Here is a 20,167-nt window from a genome sequence, read left to right as displayed (position 1 = left end):
GGGGCCCTACAGCATGTTTGCAGTTATCAGATTTGCTGCATAATAAGCTGTACGCTCCATTCAGCACTCTAATTAACCCAGGAAAGCTCTCTGGCTCAGTCTTTGCTGATAGCATGAACCTCACAAAGCCAGGCAGTCTCACCAAAGTACCTCTAAATAAGATTAAGCAAAGCGAGCCAGCCATGAAATAAAATGTAGGCTAAGTGTCGAGCAAATGCTCTTATTTGCTTTCATTTAGTACCAAGTTCTGTACTTGGCATGAGGTGTCCAAGCATTTAATGTGTGAGTAGCACTTGGAGCTCCTAGCAAGTGCTGACAGATGAGACCTTAATCATTAATGTTTCTCTGTACAGACAAAAATAACCAAATGCTGTATGACAGCACTTATAAACACGAGTTGATGGTATTTCCTACAACTCCTAAGCAGTCCTGGCTCCCACTGATGCCCATCAGGATTGGGAATTACATGTTGGGGGAACATGGTGGCAGACTGGGTAATGCTGGGGTATTAGAGGAGAGGAGAAAAGCCAAGGCTGGTGGCAGGTTTGTAAAGTGACAGGTTCCTTAGCCCTGTGCTGCTGCTAAAGATCCTTGTCAGACAGCAGGAAAAAGAAACAGTGTTCAAGGGATGGAGGATGGAGCAGGTACAGACATACAGGGTCCTAAAATCGATGATCTGTTTGCAGAATGGATCTCATCCTCCTTTCTTTGCCTTTTCAGGTATCTTGCAATATCTTCAGAACTCTCCCACCTAGTGACAGCAATGAATTTGATCCAGAAGAAGATGAGCCCACCTTGGAGGCATCGTGGCCGCACTTACAGGTTTTTCATTATTTACCTCAGAAGAAATTCTTGTCACTGCTTGGTGTATCTAATAATTTTCTCAGCTTTTTTTTTTTTAACCTGTGGATCAGAACTAGTCTGTGAGACACTAGCATTTATTAATACTGTTGATGATTCTAATATAGTACCTACAGAAAAGGGAGAGAACTTTGTGATATTTCCAAACTGTTAAAGTTTTCTTTCCAAATCATATTGATGGTGTCCCTCATATGCCTGTTTTCCTTCACTGATTTTAAAATTATTTTGCTTTCCCAACTGCTTTGATGCACAAGTATTTTTCAACAACTGCAGCAAGAGCATTGTAAGGATGACACTGCTGGCAGTTTTGCTTTATTGAGGGTGGTTAATATTCATAGGAAAGTGTACAGTGTTGGCAGCTGATCAGAAAAATGAATGAGAAGCTGCATCCCTATCTAAGTCCTCCTTCTCCTCAAGGTTTGCTCCCAGGTGTTTGGAGCAGGATTCAAGCTCACTCAGTAGCATCCCTTCCTCTGAATTTCAGTTGTCAAAACAAGGGCTTTTGAGACCCCCATATGGAATAACACTGCATCCAGGGCTGGGGTTATTAGCACAAGAAACCCGTGAACCTGTTGGTGTGTGTCCAGAGAGGAGGGTGCAGAGATGATCACAGGCTGAGAAAGCAGCGCTTGTTCATCCTGGAGAAGAGGAGGCTCCAGGGAAACCTCATTGCAGCCTTCCTGTACTTGAAAGGGAGATTATAAAAAAACAAGGCAGAGTGACTTTTTACATGGTCAGATAGTGATAGGACAAGGAGAGATTCAGATTACACTTTGTTAAGAAGCTCTTGACTTGTGAGGGTGTGAGGGCCTGGCACAGAGGTTGCCAGAGAAGCTGTGGCTGCTCCATCTCTGGGAGTGTGGAAGGCCAGGTTGGATGAGCAGCCTGGTCTTGGGAAAGGTGTCCCTGCCCATGGCAGGGGGGGTGAAATGAGGTGATCTTTAATGTCCTTTCCAACCCAAACAATTCCATCATTCTGTGATTTAGAATGAAGAACATAAACTAAACTGGAGAAAACATCCTTGATACTAATGCAGTAAATTCCTTTATAGAAAATATAGATGAAAATCCTGTGTGTATTAGTCAGGATAATGACTCACACCACTGGTAAATTTACAGGAAGTTTGCTTGAGTAACAGTTTTGTGGAGTTTGGGTGTTTTTGTGAGCAAAGGAGCAGAATTGATCTCAGCCTGAAATGAGGATTTTATTTTACAGTTGCATGCACAATCCTGTGAGTGTTTTTTTTTTTTCACTCTTTTGTGTTCTCTAAATCAGAATCTGTTGAAATGTAGGTTCATCCCTCATTTATATTTAAATTTCACAAAAAATAAGAATCTTCAAAACTTCAAGGCAGCTCTGAGGAGCTGTGCCTGCCTGGAAACAGCACATTCAGTGACACTGGTGCTGTAGTTCAAAAAGTCATTACTTGCATGGAAATGAGGGAATTTCTTACCCAGTGGATGACTTAGCATTGTCAAGAAGAAATTCACCAAGTATTTGTGAAAAGTCAATGGAATTGATTTTCTGATGATTTAATGTTGGTGTTATGTAAGCTGTCACTTTTCCCACAACTTATTTCTCAACCTCTTTCTTTCTTTTGATTTCCTATTGCTTCCTTTGAGAAGTCAGAGAACCCTGTTAGAAAGTACCAGCAGCAGTTCTGCAGCATGTTGCTGTCAGGGAAGAGTTTAAAATGATTTTAAAATGTAATTTTGAAGCTTCCTTTCTCCTTTCAGTATCAATATTCATACTCACTAAAGACAAAGAGAAAAAAGTTTTCAGTGGCTGCTCTTTATGAAAAGGTTCTGCCAAGAGAATGGCTGGCTGGTAGCTCATTACCAGTGACAGATCAGAGTTGCTGTCTTAGGAGGCCACAGCAGTCTCTGTTTCACTTCACTTCCTTGTTCCCTGGTTTTTATACTCTTCTTTTTCTCCACTAAATGAAAAGTCTTGCATGTCCCACTGAAGAGTTTAGGTAGAGATGGAGCTGCATGAAAATAAGCAGATTTTCTCCAGCCCTGAGGCTAATCTTAACAGTAAGTTAGGAACTTCTGAATAAATTCTGGTTTGTATTCTTCTTCTGTGTTTCAAGTTGTACTAGAACACCACTCTAAGCAGTTTCTAATTTAATTTAAATATTTCCAACTGTTTCACCAACCCCTTCAGAATTGTAATGTCTGTATTTGATGTGTCTTCAGCAGTTCAGAGGGCAGTTTAAATGTGCTTCCCAATTACTCTGGGAAGCTTTACAAGATGATAACAAGCATTACAAGATGGCAGTGCCTGTTCTTGGTGATGAAATGTCTTTGACTCGAGTTAAATAAGCAGAGGCAGCTTAAAAAGCTCATGTAATTAATTTTAACTAAAAGGTGGCAATTTGATAAAGGAGAAAAATCTTCTCCATTTTTTTAACCCTTTGTACTAGGGAAAAATAAGCATTTAATCTTCTAACAAAATAGTTCAGGGAAATACTAAAAATATAAAGAGTAATCAAGTCATAAACTAAACCCATGTTTTGTTTATTTTTTGTTTTGCAGCTTGTATATGAGTTTTTCATACGATTTTTGGAAAGCCAAGAATTTCAGCCCAGCATTGCCAAAAAGTACATAGATCAGAAATTTGTATTGCAGGTAAGCTGGTGTGTTTTCTTTAAGGCTTAGTGGTGCTTTTGGGAAAAAAAAAATCCTTTAAAAGATATAGTTTAGAATTTGAAAGTGTAACTTCATTTGCAACAGAAAAAGTCTAAATCAGCATCTACAATGAAAGTTTTCAATCTGTGGAGGTAATGGAAAAAGGTGTGTGTGTTTATATGCCAGTCTCTGTTACTATAGATACATAAAATAGATGGTTTGGATCCAGTTTCAATACCTCAGTCAAAATATTTGACTTACTGGTTTTGAGACAGAGCTGAAACAGTAACTGTTGAAAAATGAAAAATTTCCCACCAAGTAGTCTCAAAATGCTGTTCTCTCTATCTAGAGAGACTACTTAAACACCAGTTTTCATGTGTCTTAGTATTGTTGATACATTTGTTTTCTGGGTAAGCCAGGACACCCCACAGATACATTTTTTTGTCTTCAGGTTTGAGAACGGGCCTGTCTTGGGTTTTGTTTTCCCTTTGTGAGTTTCTGTGTAACTGCAAAGTCAAAAAGAACTTTGTGCTTGATGCTGTCTGTAGCTTGCTTTTGAAAATCAGGGGAATTTAGAAAGATTGCTATTTAGTTAGAAAATGGAGTTTCCTTGCAGGCTGTCACTTGAATGAAAAAGCAACTGGAGCTGGCAGGAGAGACTCAGCATTTCTGAAGACCTTTCTCTTGCCCCTTATCACTCATGGAGCTTTTATTTTTCCCTGTACTGCTCAGGCAATAAAAGTTGTGCTTTTACAGTTCATCTGTGTTGTTTGGATGAAGAATACCTGAAAAATGTAGTGGACAGAGCAATTTCTGTCCTTACATTCAAAGTTTCAAAGAAGATAATTCAGTTTCCTTCTCGATATCACAAGACCTTCTCCATCCTACAAAAGCAGTTGGATATACTTAAATTTTTACTTTTTCCTTCTCCTAAACACAAGAGCCTTTTTCATCTGGATCAAACTTCTGGTGGTTTCCTTTTTGTTCATCTCAGTACTGATTTGACAAGGAGGTGCACCAATGTGTTCAGTACCTGGTGGAGATAAAAGAATATGCATGACAAATCACTCCTGACAGGTTTTTCCAGGCTGGTTTTAGTTTGATTAGCTAGAGCAGGATTGCATTAGGATGAATACATGTGCTCTCCTTCAAAAATCTGGTAAAAATAATTCTTAGATGCTCCTGTTCTGTGCTGCTGAACTTGGTCATGACTGGCAACATCCCACTCAGCCTTCTTAAGACATTCAAAACTGTCACTTTGGCACAGGAGAATGGGTCTAAACCAAGGATGTAATTTTTTTTATTTTAATCTTGCTAGTTTTCATTAAATCTACTAAATGGAAGAATATTATCTACTGAAAGAGGGGAATATGAGATTTTAAAACCTACATATCAGAAAACATGATATGACAATTAAGAGGTCAAAGGAGTTCTAAGGATTTCTGTTCTTGCCATGGAGTTTGGTGATGCACATTTTTATGTTGCTGTGCACAATATCAATTTAAAATTCACATTTTTCTATAAAAAGTTCTATTCAGACATATATATACATATACACACTACATATAAATAGTTATATTTCCATGTATGTAAATATTTTTTTGTGAGCTGTAGGAAATTGGGGTGTCCTTCTACTTCCTATTGTGTTTGTTGTGTGTCAGGAGTAGCTGCTGAGTACCTGCAGATCCCTTACACAGGAAGGCAATTTGAGACTTAAGAACAAGAAGCATTTTGGTGTCTTGTGACACTGACAACACAAGTGGGACTTTTGGAGTATTTGGAATCAGCTTTTTCTCAAAATTATTATTATTTTTTTTAATTTTAATGGCGATAAGGATGCCTATATGCAAAAAAAAATTAAAAGTTAGATTTTTACTGGACTTTTTTCAAACTTTTTGGTTGTTTATTTGTTTTTGCTTTCTTTCATTAAGTATAGCTGTATTTCTGCTTTCAGCTATATGTTTTAATAAAATACTGTATTTACCAGTGTAACTGTTCATTTCTAAAGCTTGCTTATGTACAGTTTGAAATGGTTGGCAGTGGTTGCTAAGAGACATACTATTCAAATATATCTACAAGTCTCTGTTATGTAGGTTGCTATTTTGGAAAATTAATTTCCCTTTTCTGTGTATGTTTAGAATAGTCAAAATAAATTATGGAAGTCTTGAAGCTTATTCCTAAAAATAAGACTTTATTGTTGAAACCTGAAAACAAATTGGACATAGCAAAATAATAGTCTTATTATTATTATTTTTTTTTAATGAGAGACTTAGTTTAGCAATGTTTCCAGAGAGGATCTGCATAAGAGAACTGGAAATATAAATACTTTTCAATCCAGTAAGAAAACAAAAAACATAAGTGCTTCCAGCTGTTTGCTGTCTTAGGCTGAAATGTGCTATTTGGGGAAGGATGAGGTGACTATTTATTTATTGAAATCCAGAGCTAATTGAGGAGAGCAATGTGTTTATAACCTCTGGAGGGCAGCTGACAAACCTCATACTTCCCTCATGAAATCCCCACCAGAGATTCTTACTGCAAGGAGGATACAGTGAGGTCTCACTGCAAGCTGCAGAAATGTTCCAAACAATGAGGAAGATTGTGTGCATCAGTCCTAGACCTGGACCTTAGAAAGCAAAACCCCAGACAGCCTAACAACTTTAAATCTTATTTTTTCTTATCTTTTTTCACCTCCTCAGAGTTATATAGCAGTTTAACAGAGATCAGGTGTAGCATGCATACACTGACATATCTACTTGCAGTAGGTATTTATAATTTATCTGTTTGTGAACCTAAGATAATTTTGTTTTCTGCCACTCCTGCAATGATTTTCTGACAGCATCTTACCTGTTTGACAAACTGTCTTTATTTCTCTTGCAAGACAGGTACTGGTTCACAGTTTTTTTTCATGCAAGACAGATACTGGTTGCCTATGATTACTAAAAATTGCCTAAATTCCCTGGTTTCTGCACATTTGTGGCACTTGGTTGTCCTTTTTTCTTTAAAATTTACCTCTGAATTTATTCCAAACATCCACCAGAATACCCAATGTTGTGGTGTCACAAAAAAAATGAAGAGGGTGGCTAAGGGAAAGCTCCTACTGTTGTGGCAGAGGATTCAAGGGGAATAAAACAAAGACCTGCAGGTGATATTCCTGCTGCTCATTTCATGCAGCTTCAGGTGACAGTGTTTGGGAAATATTTTGTACAATACCAGACACTAAACCACCATCTCTCTTGACTGAGTCTCACATAACCATTTTGCTGTGTATTTAAGAACAACTTAGTAAATGCAGGGTTTTTGTTATTGTTGTTTTTTATTTTTTTTTTTAATTGGCATTGATAATGAAATCACCATTTTGTTCAAAGTGAAGGATTAATTCCCTCTGAAGCTTTTGATTTGTGGCAATTGGTGGAGATCCCATAGCAGCAGATCCAGTGCTGGCATGGACTTCCCTGTTGAGTCTTTCCACAGCATGAGGGCCATGCAATCACTAGGAAGGCTTAAGAGCTCATCATATGAATTACAAGCAATTAGAAAAATGTGACCTTGACACAACCTTGTGAGAACAAAGTGTTAGAGCAAATGAGGATCTTCTGGTTCTGCAGAGTCAGGGAATGGTGGATGGTAAAGGGCAAACTGTCTTACCATATTTATTCTTGGGGAGAAGAAGGGCAGCATTTTGGAGCTAGTTAATCACAAATTGATTATTCTGAGGTGTATGATGTTATACTGAAGTTCCAGCAGGCTTTTTTAATACTGGATATCTGCTGCTTGGGTACCATGGATGTCATATTCTTTCATTCATGTGCTTTCATGAATTCAATTTCATACAGAAGTCTGTTGTGTCCTACTTGTCAAACGTCTCCTGTTTCAGTTCTCTTTTTCCTTTAAACCCAGCTGTTGGAGCTGTTTGACAGCGAAGACCCTCGGGAACGAGACTACCTAAAAACAGTCTTGCACAGAATTTATGGCAAGTTCCTGGGCCTTAGAGCATTTATCCGAAAACAGATTAATAATATTTTTCTACGGTAAGTTGTGGAAGAAGGTGCTTTTCATTTATGAACCCTTTAGGAAACTGATATATTGCTTATATTTAACTTTTCTTTTTTTAGATTTGTTTATGAAACTGAACACTTCAATGGCGTAGCTGAACTGTTGGAAATTTTAGGAAGGTAAAGGAGTCTTTATTTATTATCTAACTCAGATTTCCCTTGTGCACACGTCAGGATAGTGTCAGATTTGGAAAAAGTATTATGATAATCCCTGACTCTGAAAACAGATGTGTGCACATGCTCATCTTTAAGCCCATGTGCAAATCTCTGTCACATCTTTGCCAAGAATATATAGCTACAAGTTAGAGCCAAAGTGTTGGGTTGATTTTATGTGTGTGAGTCCATTAAACACTGCACACTTCATCCTTCCATGCTGGAGGATTATTCTGAGCACACTTAGCAGAGGGAATGTTATGAGTGAATCTAATTTTGGTAGGTTAATTACTCAAGACCACCTTGCTCAGATGAATTTACAGACCACATAGACAAGGTTTTCTCTGTTTGGCAACAGTTCTGTGCAGCTGTTTATGTGGTTATTCCTAATGAGAGCTGGATTGCTACCTAGATATGAACTGCCCTGTTAATACAAATCAGGACCAAAGTCAACAGCTGTTTACAAGTGCTGTTTGTAAACAGCTGCTGACTGCTAAATATATTTTAATCTAGAAAGTGCTTTTGTACTGAACAAAACCTCAGTATTGTTCTCTGTGATTATGACACTAACAAATATTTCTTTTCTCATTTCCAGTATTATCAATGGTTTTGCTTTACCTCTCAAGGCAGAGCATAAACAGTTTCTGGTGAAGGTGCTGATCCCTTTACACACAGTCAGGAGTTTATCGCTCTTCCATGCACAGGTAGAAATTATGAAAATATTTTCTGTTCAGTAAGAATTACATGTATATTTTTAAAGGTTGCATTTAATTACATGAGCAGGGAAGGAAAATTCTAAATGTGGAAAAAAACCACAATCGATTTTTTTCCAAATTAATTCAGTATCCTTTATATGATAAATATTTAGCTTCTGTTCTGCTTAGGTAATTACAAGCATAACATGCATCTGTAATAGTTTGGAAATTTTATTTAGTAGTTAGGCTCTCTCTAGGTTTTCCTCTCCTCTCTTTTCTCATTCTCACAAGTTTGCCTTTCCCATTCTCTCTCCCAAGAGGATGTTTGGGTTTCCTTAGTCTTGTCCTGTCAAGGCTCTTCTTCACCCTGGCAACCTTCTGAATACTAATACCCACATTTTTTCATTTCATATTCTCCCTCAGAGATTCCTTAATACTGCATTTATGCTCTCATAAATCTTTTTATACCCTCAGCGTTCATGATGTAATTTTTCCTCTGATACTGCTACCTGTTGCCTTTCTCTCTGATTTTCAGATAGTGAAAATTTTCAGTATTTCTTATGGTGATAAAGCTCTGCTTTCTAAGTATGTTATTCCAGGTTTTAGCTGTGTCGACTCATCTTGCAAGAATTCTCATGACTTTGCTGTGTAAAATTAGTAAAAAGTTGCACTTTAAGAGAGTAGCAGAAGCTTCAAAACATTGCTTGTGTGACTGTATTTAGAATCCCAAGTTATTCTGATTTTTATTTTATGTGCTATTTCGTCACTCTAATTGTTCTTGTATAGAACAATTGTTTCTTATAAACTCATTTCTTATAAACTGAACTTTGAATGGATTTGCACAGCGCAAACTCTGCATCTCAGTCTAAAATTGGATGTAGCTTGAGAGAGATGAATAGCATCTTGCCTTAAGTTTTTCTTTTTAAAAAAGTTGGGGTTTTGTGGTTTTTTTATAAAAATGTTCTAATTTTGTTTTTGTAAATTCTTATCTCTTCACAGCTGGCGTATTGCATAGTACAGTTTCTGGAGAAGGACCCCTCACTCACAGAACCAGTAAATATTTCTTTCATACTTTTTTTTTTTCCACTATGAATGCTTTACCCCATAGAGAGAAAAGTATAAAATCTAACTTCTTTTTCCTTCTAATTTAGGTTATTAGAGGTTTAATGAAATTCTGGCCAAAAACCTGCAGTCAGAAAGAGGTAAGAGATATGCTGGTATTACAAAGGAAAAAAAAGAGTTATTTTGCTCTAAAACATAATAAGCAGGGGTCTTTAATTCGTGGTTGATAGCATGTGCTGTGGTGAAGCTTGGTATTATTTCTTGTAGGTGATTTTTCAATACTTTAATTCTAGTTTTTTGAACAGTTTTGACTGTGCAAAGTTTGATAAGTCTGGTTCCTATTCACAAAATAGTTCCTGGTTCTGCTGCAGAGAATATTTTAGAAAGGAGAAAATAAACGTAGTTAAGGATAGGTTGGAAAACTCTGTTAGATTTGGAATTGTTTATATATGAAGACAGTATTTTTCCAGTGAGGGTAAAAGATGCTTTATGTGGTGTTTACCTACTAAAGATGCTTTATGTGGTGTTTACCTACTAAACATGTAAAAGATGCAATTAAACGTGCATTTTTGTTTCAGATGCAAATCAGAGTTTTCCTAGTGAGGTTTTGTGAAACAGCAAAACTGTTATTTTCAATGTTGCTCTCAAAAATGAGGTAAAATTAGGAGAATCTCCTTAGTTACTGAAGTTTAAGCCTTTGTTCAGATCTTTGTATGAGACAAGGTTTTCAGCATGGATGTTTATACTGGTGCAATTCTGAATTTCATTCAAAATATGTTAAAGGCAGCATTTGAAGAAGAAACTTGTCCTTGTTTTAAGGGACTGAGTCCAGAAGTTGCCAGTGGTAGAACTGATGACATTTTTTGAGACAGGGTCTCACTGAGCTGAGTGAGGTTTCCATTTCTTCCTGAAGCAGTAGAATTTGGAGGTTGCCAGCATTCTGCAGAACAAGATGATTTGGAAGTTTTATGTTCAATGCTTTCTTTTTTGTCTTTAGGTCATGTTCCTAGGAGAGCTGGAGGAAATCTTGGATGTAATTGAACCATCACAATTTGTCAAAATCCAGGAACCTTTGTTTAAACAAATTGCCAAGTGTGTCTCTAGCCCTCATTTTCAGGTCAGTGGTAAAGGTTATTGTTCATATAGGAATGTATAGTCTCAGTTTCAAACATAACTCCCCCCAAATGTAAATATTATTCTATGTTACGTTTTTAAGTACTTGTCTTCTGTGGAAGAGGATATGTTGGGGTGGAAGGTTAGGTCTGAGCTCCATTAATAACTTGTTGGAGATGTTTGGGGTTACAGCACAGAGCTGCTCCTTCTGAGCCCCTCACAAATCCTTGACCTGTGTCCAAGCAGGCTGTGAGCTCTTCCCACTATGGGTGGCTGTCAGGACCCAGGACATCCCTCTGGCTGTCCAGGCTCAGAGACCCTGGCACAGAGCCCAAGATGCCCCTGTGGGTTTGATTATGACCCATGGAGCAAGTTACCAACCTTAGATGAAGATCTGCAAGCCATGACAAATTAAGTAGGATGACAGTGAATTTATCACAAGGTGAAAAAGTAGATTTTGGGGTTTTAGAATGGGGATTCAGGAGGCAAGATGGAGGGATCTGGGCATGTCCAGCTTTTCTCCTTCTTCTTCTTCTTGGCCTCCATCTTCTGCTGTGATGGTGGCACTTTTAGATTGGTTTAGAGTAGAAGCTCACTGTCTAACATAGGTGATAGGTATTGGAAAGTAATTGTAAACATTGTACATGTAGTTTTTAGTATAAAGACATAACACTGCCCTGGGGCAGGCAGAGTGCCTGGAACTGCCCTGCTGGATGGACCTCGGCAGGGCAGGAGAAACAATTTTATAGATAAGGAACAATAAACAACCTTGAGACTGAGAAATGAAGAGCCCTGACTCCTTCTTCAAGCGCTGGGCTGGGAAAAGAGACTTTCCAGCTTTTCTTGGGCTCACTCTGAGCAGTGAGAGAGCCCTACAGGTGGCAGGTGCTGGCCCTGTAGACCCTGGAGGATGGATTTCCTCCCCAGTTTTGGTGCAGTCTTGTGCAGTTCCTGTTTTCTGACTTGATTCCTTCTAACCATGTACCCACGTGTGTGGTTAGAGGTGACACAAACTCTGTAGCCTGTTTTAATCACATTGTATAATGGGAGGAAGGGGAATGGATGGGATGTAACTGGATAATGGATGTAATGGGTGTGAAGAGGATATAGAGTTCATGGCCTGTAGTGTCTCCATATTAAGCCTGGTGATCTGTCCTGGCACAAAGACAGATGTGACTTTTCAGCTCTTCCTTGGACTACATCCTTTTTTTAATCATAATTCAGATCAGCATCCTCCTTCCTACCCCCCAGATCCTCTCCAAGACAATTACTGTCCTTGGTACCTTCCCCACACTTTCTCCTCCCTTTTCCAGCCCAGCTATGGGGCCTTTCCCTGTCTCCTTCCTCTGGTTTCCCAGCACTGCTGGGTTTTTTCCAACTGCACTCTCCCTGATTTTGAGGGAAAGGGTGATGGGAAGTCTGTCTGCTCTTCCTACCCCTCCTCAACTGATGCTGTGTCTGCACCCAGTCTTCAGTGAGCAATAATACTTTGCTCAGGCAATAGAGAGTGGGTGCTGTGGGATCAGAACTACAGGATAGAAATTAATTCCATTAATGTATGTTATGCTACTGATTAGAGTAATTTAATTCCAAAACTAATAACTCCTGTTAGCTCATCTTTGTGGAGTTTCTCTGTGATTTGTTTTTCTGTCAGAAAATCACAAAATTTCAGATATCTGAATTCCTGTTCCTGTTTTATTTCTTTGACTTAAAGGTGGCTGAAAGAGCGCTGTATTATTGGAATAATGAATACATCATGAGTTTGATAGAGGAGAACTCAAATGTTATACTTCCCATCATGTTTTCCAGCCTTTACAGGATTTCTAAAGAGCACTGGAATCCGTAAGTTTGTGCATTTACACTTTATCTCTTAGCATTTGACAGCCCACTGATAAACTCAGGGAATGTCTGCTGAAGAACATCTGAATGGGAGAGATGCACACTCAAAGCTGCTCTGAGCAAGTGCAACTCTGTTAATGACAATATATATTAGTCTGAACTTGAGCTTGTCTCAGTGTTTTTAATTAACTGGTATGTGTACAAAAATCACTACTTTGTAGGATAAAAATAGGCCTTCTCACAAGCTGGAAAAAAGAAGAAATAAAATGTTACATTGTTATTGAAGGAAAAATGTTGCTCATCAAGTGTTTCTCCTACGCAGTTTTTTTATAAACTGTTTGGCTCTTAAGCTTGATTCTAAATTGTCTAGAAGAATATCAGTTGGCATTAATAAAGCTTTGTGGCTGTGTCATCAGCTGATACCTCTGGGAGACTTTTGGTGTTGGCATTTTTTAAACATCCATGAAACACACAGACAATATATTCTTAGGTTGGGTTTTTTTTCTAAATTTATTTAAAAGCTGTTCTTTATGACAGTAATTGAACAGTTACTTAGTATTGATATTGTGGTAATTAGGCAATTTTATTTTAAACTGAATGGCTTAATAAAAAGTGTTTTTATGGAAAAGTCTATTGCAGGAAGATGACATATATCCTTTATTTTAGTTGGAAAGTTTTTGTAAGTCAAGATGATTAGCATTTAGTAAAGCCAGTATTTTTAATGAGCTGTGCTATGTTCAGGTCCCAGTTGCTTTGAGACCTTACTGTAAAATGATTCATCTTTTCAAACATTGGTCTTTTTTTCCTGTACCTAGTCAAACTCTCAAGCTTGTGTGCTCACATGACAAATCTAATGCTGCTGGAAAGCCTCTGTAACTTAACACTGGTCACAAAAAGACACTTTCCAGTACCAGCCTCCAACCTTTTAATATTATGCACTGAGATGCTTCTGGTAATGAGAATATTCCAGTATCACAATTTAGAGTTTTCATACCCACAGTAATTTTATTACACGAGCCAGGTAAAGACACGTCTAAAATAAAGGAGCTATTTAAAGAATTTCTATGTTTATAAGAAAATTTTTCATGTAGGCAACAAAAATGAAAGTTTATTTAAAGAGATGAGAGAGACAGGGGTGCGTGGGAAATGGCACATATTTTGTGTGTCCTGTAAGGATTAGCTCCAAAGGTTCCTGGCACTTGTACTGTTGATTCACTGCCTCCTGGCTGAGGAGCTGCTTCTTAAGCAGCCTTGGGTCTGAATATGACAGCCAGAGTAGTGGATCAGGAACTGTGAAAGGGAAAATGCATATGAACTGCATGAGCACAAGGAAATCACTCTTGAAATACAGCTTTGCATTTTGCATAGATGCACTGAATATTCAGCTTCATAGGAGAGTCATAAGGAAATATGAATCACTTTCATTTTGTGTTTGAATTCTATTCCTTCTGCCAGCATTGATGATTTGAATCTCTGAAGTTGCATTCAGAATTGCTCCACAGCATGAGGGAAGAGGCTGTAGTTATATGTAATAGCTTTCTGTTGTTGCCTTTCACCCTAGAGTTTTGGCCTGCTCCATTTCAGTAGTCAGAAGGGACATGAAAGCTGATTCTCACCTTAAGGATGTTAATCCAAAGTAGTTTCAGTGAAATCGAAGAATTTACATAACCATACTTGCAGGAACAGAATTGGTCACAGAAAGGCTGGGAAGAGAAGACACTTTGTATTTCACGTTTGATTTCACCTGAAACTAATGGATTCTCTTCTTTCTTCTTTCTCCATGTTTCACAGGGCTATTGTGGCTTTAGTCTACAATGTGTTGAAGGCATTTATGGAGATGAACAGCACCATGTTTGACGAGCTGACAGCCACTTACAAGTCAGATCGTCAGCGGTAACTTTTTAAAGCTTTCTTTTGTCAGCTGTGCACATGGCCTGCAGTTTAGTTCTCCCCTTACACTCAGATGCAGTTGCAGAATCTCAGACATTATAGACACTGCCCCGTTTTTGCCCTTATCTGCTTGCTGGGCTGCTCTTTGCAGGATGTGAGATTGTGTGCAGGTTGTTCTTGAGGCTTTATTAAATACAGTGTCCATTGCATGACTTGGGAATCCACATTCCTTGGCAATTCCTTTTTGACTTCACATTCCAAAACACTGAAGTGTGTCAAGATCTTCAATGATAAAAGGAAAACAAGTGTTGAAAGGTAACACTTTGCTTAAAGACCTTAAAAAAAAAAGTTACACTGAGGTTTGGAAAGAGACATGAGGGAAACCCCTAAGATTTGATTTTCCAAGCTGCTGTTTGTTGGCTGGATGTGATCTTAAAGCAAAGAGACATTTCTCAGCCTTTTTGTTTCTTATTCAGAGGTCTTGCTGTATCTGAGTCTTTCAGCATGCAGGATCCATTAAATACACCACTCACAGAGACATTAGTTCAACTTCAGTGCCTTCGTGTCTTTTCTGCCATTTTCCCTAATCTTTATTTTTCCATTACAGTGCAGCATCTTTTCTCAAAAGTTTCACCTTATGCAAAGATTAGGTAAAAAAAATGAGCAAATTTCAGGAACTTTGAGCAGGTTGCAACTTCATTTAAGCCATACTTTGGCTGTGACTCAGAGTTCCCCCAAGAAATGCAAAGGGCACTGCATATCAGCAGAGGTTTTTAGGGTAGTCCAACCTTGAAAGTCTTTTGGCTGTTGTAGTTTTTTGGCTTGTGTGACTGGAGTCACTGGCCTTTCATTGATCTTTGTTTTATAGTCCAAAAAATCTGCACATAACAGGCTAGTTCATTAATATGGTATTTTACTTGTAGAGGCTTGTTTAGAGATGGATTTGAACTAAGAAACCAGATATTCTTGATATGTGTTGATAAATAAGCGCCAATCACGTAGTGCAGTTGAGACAAACTCTGTGGTTTCCTAGCAAAAAGGCAGAGAGTTTTAGGACTGATCATCTAGTCCAGATATTCACTGAGGCAGCTTGGTGACCTGAATCCATTTGTGGTTGCACTTTGCCCCTTAAGATGAGAAATTCTGCTCTGAGCAGCACCAGACACTGCAGTGGTGTGTCCCATGTCTGGATAATGGGGGAGGTTTAGTGGCTCAACTGCACAAAGAATTTCTTTTGCACCTGCTGACATTGTACCTTCTTACCAAGGCTGGTGCTAACCATGTCACCATTTTTATTTGCTTCTTATAATTTTAAAATCTGAATATTTATAGGATATTTACCTTAAGGTTTTCAGAAAATCTTCAGCATCTTAATAAAACCACATTTTAGGAGGGTAGCTTTGATACCACTTAAAGCTTGAGGAGAAATATGTTCAATATTAATGGCTAGGATAGGTCAAATAGGTGAGTTGGATGAGGTGGTCATCCTCTAACAGACCTTTAGGTAAGCAGGCATGTATTTCCTAATGATTAGAAGATAAATATTGGTAAGTAGCCTGAAAATGTAAGGCTATTTCACTTATTCTTGTATTTAATTTTAAATACTTTCTAATAACAGTAGGCTCTTTTCTCTTTACTGTTCTTCAGGGATGTATCTGAAAGTTGTTTGTATTTTTTATATGTTTAAAATCCTCATGGGAAATCAGAATTCCAAACAAATGAGCCAGATGTTGGTATGCTGAGTGAATCAAAGTGTGTAGGAATGGTTCTAATCCCTTGAAATACTTCTCAAGACTTCTGTAATGTGACTGGCAGAGAATCTGTGTATCTGTCATTGTTAGATTTCCATTTCATCTAAACCTGCAAGGTGATGTCATAGAACTTGAGAGCATTTTGTGCCTTGCAGTCTCAAGGAGATTTATTCTCAGTAAGCTGAGGCAGAGACAGGAAATTTAGAAAGCAAACAATGCAGGTAAAGTAAATGTTAGGTTTGCTGTTTAATTTTCTCAAATCAGCCACTAAAGTCTGTTTTTAAAGCAAATGCTACACAGATCTTGCAGGAATTTGGTGTGGAAAAAGAGTAACTCACTGCACAAAAGGCACATCTTGTAGGTTGAACTTGGCCTTGGCTGGTGCCTAAGCTGTAGGGAAGCCAGCAGTCATGTAAGTAAAAAGAGTGATTCTAAAGGGATCAGGGAATGGTTTCTAGAAAGTTGCTGTGATTTACAGGATTATTTATATCTTAAATAAATAAAATGAAAATAATTACATAACTTAGTCCGAAATGTTAATTTTTATAATTTTGACGGATCAGTTCTGTAGTAAAAGTCTGCTGCATTTTTTAATTCCTCATTGCAAATGAGTGTCTATGAACACTGTCACTTTGGTCAGCTTACATTTTATGCTTTTCTCATACTGCTTTGTTTAGTTAAATTTATGTAGGTAACAAAAAGAAAAAGAAAATACTAAAAAAAAAAGTTAAATATATGATAGGAAAATTGCAGTTGTGTTCAAGAAAATTAGTGCAGCTATTTAATGTCAGCTATATATTTTTTAACATAAATATTATTTATCTCCAGTCTTCTCTCCTGCTAACTCTTTGTTTTATTTCATCTGTCAGTGAGAAGAAGAAAGAGAAAGAGCGTGAAGAACTGTGGAAAAAACTGGAGGATTTGGAATTAAAGAGAGGTCTTAGACGTGATGGAATAATTCCAACTTAACAAAAATACAAAACAGCATTATTAACCTGTGGAGTCACACATTTATGTAGTAGAAGATGGAGCAACAGTTTTCTGTATTGTGCAACTTTACAGTAGATTTCACATTTGTTTCATTATTACAACAGCACTGTATATACCTGTCTCTAAGTAAAGGAAAAAAATAAGGACTTTAATCCAAAGTTTGGACAACAGATGGACTTCTCAGAACTTTGCAAACATAATCATTGTTTTAACCCTTCTTTAAAACGAGTCTTCAAAGATCTGTTGATGAAAATTGCAATGTCAGATTCCATTGTCAGGACCTGTTCCTTATTTATCGTTAGCAGAGAGTATAATACAACTTTCAAATGTGAACAATCTTAAAATTTAGCTTGTCTTTCTGCTAAACTGTTACGTGTATTTATAGTAAAAGAGAAAAAAAGACTGTCATTTCCTTATGAGTTTGTGTAACATCCTCCTTCTCTGGATAACTTTACTGTAATTTGACTTTCTTTTCCTTTTGCATATCTTCATAAGTTGAATGTCCATTCAGATCAGGGCCATGAAAAACATTGGTCCTGAATAAAAGTTTTGTTTACTGGTGTGAGCATTTTTTTAGTACCAGGCTGTCTCTGGTGCTTCCTTAATTTGAACATTAGGAATTAAAAAACAAGTAGGTGATAAACATAGTAGGAAAGGGAGCTTTGGATTCGTGCACCTATTTATTGCAAATCCAAATTAGTGTCCACAATCCATGGAAAAAAAAAAAAAGGGCAGTGGTAACACCCTGGACTCCAATACCTAACCAGTATTAGTGATGCAGCATTGGACACACGTACCAGAGTTGGTTTAGAAACACCAATTGCTAAATTATTACAGTATGTTCTTATTGGACCATTCTGAAAGAATAAAGACACATGCTAAACAACACAAGCATGAAATTGATCTCCAGTGGTCATGGATCTAATTGGAAATTGAGTTGAGATAGCAGTTTGGACAGTTTGGAGTTGTTGCCTTACTTTTTAATATGTATTTATAAAGTGTTCCAGCAAAAGAGGATGTAGCCTCTAAGAAACATACTCTAGTGTTTTTGTGGTTCTAGTACTATTACTCATCACAGTACCAGCCCTATGGTCTTAGCTGGAAAGGATTCTGGATAATACACTTCTGCATTCTCATCTGGATGCTCATTCCTAACTACTGTATTTGTTACCAAAAGTGGTTCTACAAATGCTACTGAAAAAAAAAAAATTCTGGAAATCCTAATGTTCTGAGTATTAATAATAAAGTTTAAAATGCTTTTATATCAAAGGTGCATTGTGACCAAATTGTTTAAAACAAAAGAGGAAAAAAAAATACAAAAACAAAGAAGAGGGCTGTATTATAAGTATACATTATTGGCTATCTGCTTTGTATTTGAAAGTGGAATCTTACATCTTTGGTAGGTAAAATGCTGATAAGACTTCTGTACAGTATATATTTAGCTAATGCAGTTGCATTATTCTATACCGGAAGGTATGTGTTTCAGGATTTTTCTCCAGGATGCTTTTGAACTGTTATAGACATATGACAACAGTGAATTGATAATCCTAAACCATCAATCCAGCAGTATTTACAGTATAAAAATGAATTGGTGTTCATGAGTCTTTGTGATAGTTGCAAACATGAATTTATGACCTGTTGCCATTGATAGAAATACAGTATAAATACAAGCTTGTATATTTTTCTTCCTACCATTTAAATATACAGTAGAATTTGAAGTTTTCTTGTTTTCGGGCACGGAAAAAAAAAAGTAAAAAAGAATTCCCTCCTAGACTACTGACTGTTTCAGGATTATCAGGTCACAGTTTGTACTCCTGGGTCTGCACACACAAATGTTGTAAACTCAAGGCTTTGTAAGAACTTGACACTGTTAATTCTGGAAAGGAAAAAAAAAGTGGAACTAGTCATATGCAACACCAAACACAACATGATTTAATGGGATTACTATGAGCTTCTTTTAAGAACATTGACTGGGACTCAATGTAAATTAGGCAGTTACTGTCATAGTTGAAACATTTTATTTTAAAGTGCTGAAGCAAAGGTGCAAGCTGAAATACTGAAGATTAAATAAATTTATAACAAATCATGTCCCTTAGCCCATTGATTTTGACAGTCTTTTATTTCTGTTACCAAAAAAACAAACTTGCTAGTGTGATTTCGGTGTGAAATGATCATTTCACAGTACAAGAGGGTGGACTCAAACTCATGCTCAAAGACTATGTTCCATTGTGAAAAACTGAGAAAGAATGGAGGAATAAAACTTGATGTTCTTCACCCGGTGGAGTAAAACACAACAATGTGAAATTAGAAAAAGCACCTTGTCCTGTACTTAGAGTTTAGGTGAGTGTTGTTTGTTCATAACTATTTTTTGTTTTGCCATGTCATTCTACTCTTGATCATACAAAACTGACCAGAACCTGGTGGGTTGCAATATTTCGTGGCCTCTGCCGCGGGGACAGCGGGGAGTGTCTGACGTTCGTAGATGATTTATCACTTCTGGGAAGGAATGTTCCTTCAGGAGAAGGAGATGATGTGCTGTTGGTGTGAAGTCCCTTGACTCCAAAGGCCGGGTGATGCACCTGAAGAGGCGCCTGCTGCCAGGACCCCGCGTGTGCCGCAGCCCTGGCGCCGTGCCCGGCCCCGCAGGGCTCCCGCTGGAGCTGCAGCAGGAGGAAGAGGAAGGCAGCCCGTGGGCCCAAGTGTGATCAGTGCATCATGAATTACACTTTTGTTGGCTTCTTGAGTTCCACAAACCGCCCTGGCTGGTGTCAGTGTTGTTCTTGACCGCTCGTCCGGCAGGCGCTGGGTGGTCCCGCGTGTCCTGGGCCACATTGGTCTCAGGGGGAAGGGTTGGGCACTGCCTGCTCACAGGAAGGAGCTGCGAGGGCATTGGGTCATGGGGATGTAACAACTGTGCAAGTAAAGTTCCTCTCATACACTCTGAATTGACCACATGTTGCTTTCTTCATCTTGCACGTCTCCCGTACTGTTTTCCTTTCGTTGCTTTCGAGTGTTTTTTGTCTTTCTTCCAAAGGTTGGAATGCTTTAAGTAAAGGTATTCTAATGCCATTGGAGCGTTTGCTAGCAGGGTCACAGTAAATTTAATCTTGGTTTTGTTAGCATAAGTAAA

At 37.9% G+C, this 20,167-nt stretch overlaps 1 protein-coding gene across 2 annotated transcripts in view; it reads left to right on the top strand.

Annotated features, from left to right (window-relative positions):
• Positions 1-19,132, top strand: part of PPP2R5E (protein phosphatase 2 regulatory subunit B'epsilon) — a 71,145-nt gene extending 52,013 nt beyond the window's left edge. For both annotated transcript variants that reach the window (XM_071426253.1, XM_071426254.1), the window contains exons 4-14: positions 721-822; positions 3,400-3,492; positions 7,390-7,520; positions 7,605-7,664; positions 8,293-8,401; positions 9,392-9,445; positions 9,544-9,594; positions 10,452-10,571; positions 12,282-12,409; positions 14,198-14,299; positions 16,917-19,132. In XM_071426253.1, coding sequence (XP_071282354.1) covers positions 721-822; positions 3,400-3,492; positions 7,390-7,520; positions 7,605-7,664; positions 8,293-8,401; positions 9,392-9,445; positions 9,544-9,594; positions 10,452-10,571; positions 12,282-12,409; positions 14,198-14,299; positions 16,917-17,016 — 1,050 coding nt within the window. In that variant the 3' untranslated portion in view covers positions 17,017-19,132. The remainder of the gene's footprint in view (positions 1-720; positions 823-3,399; positions 3,493-7,389; positions 7,521-7,604; positions 7,665-8,292; positions 8,402-9,391; positions 9,446-9,543; positions 9,595-10,451; positions 10,572-12,281; positions 12,410-14,197; positions 14,300-16,916) is intronic.
• The last annotated feature ends 1,035 nt before the right edge of the window (positions 19,133-20,167 follow it).

Source organism: Agelaius tricolor, unplaced genomic scaffold (assembly GCF_023055355.1).
Source record: "Agelaius tricolor isolate 1412-34295 unplaced genomic scaffold, bAgeTri1.0.p SCAF_5, whole genome shotgun sequence".
In the NCBI taxonomy this organism is placed as follows: domain Eukaryota; kingdom Metazoa; phylum Chordata; class Aves; order Passeriformes; family Icteridae; genus Agelaius; species Agelaius tricolor.
The sequence above is the reverse complement of the archived record's forward strand: the minus strand, read 5'-3'. Positions and strand labels throughout refer to the sequence as shown.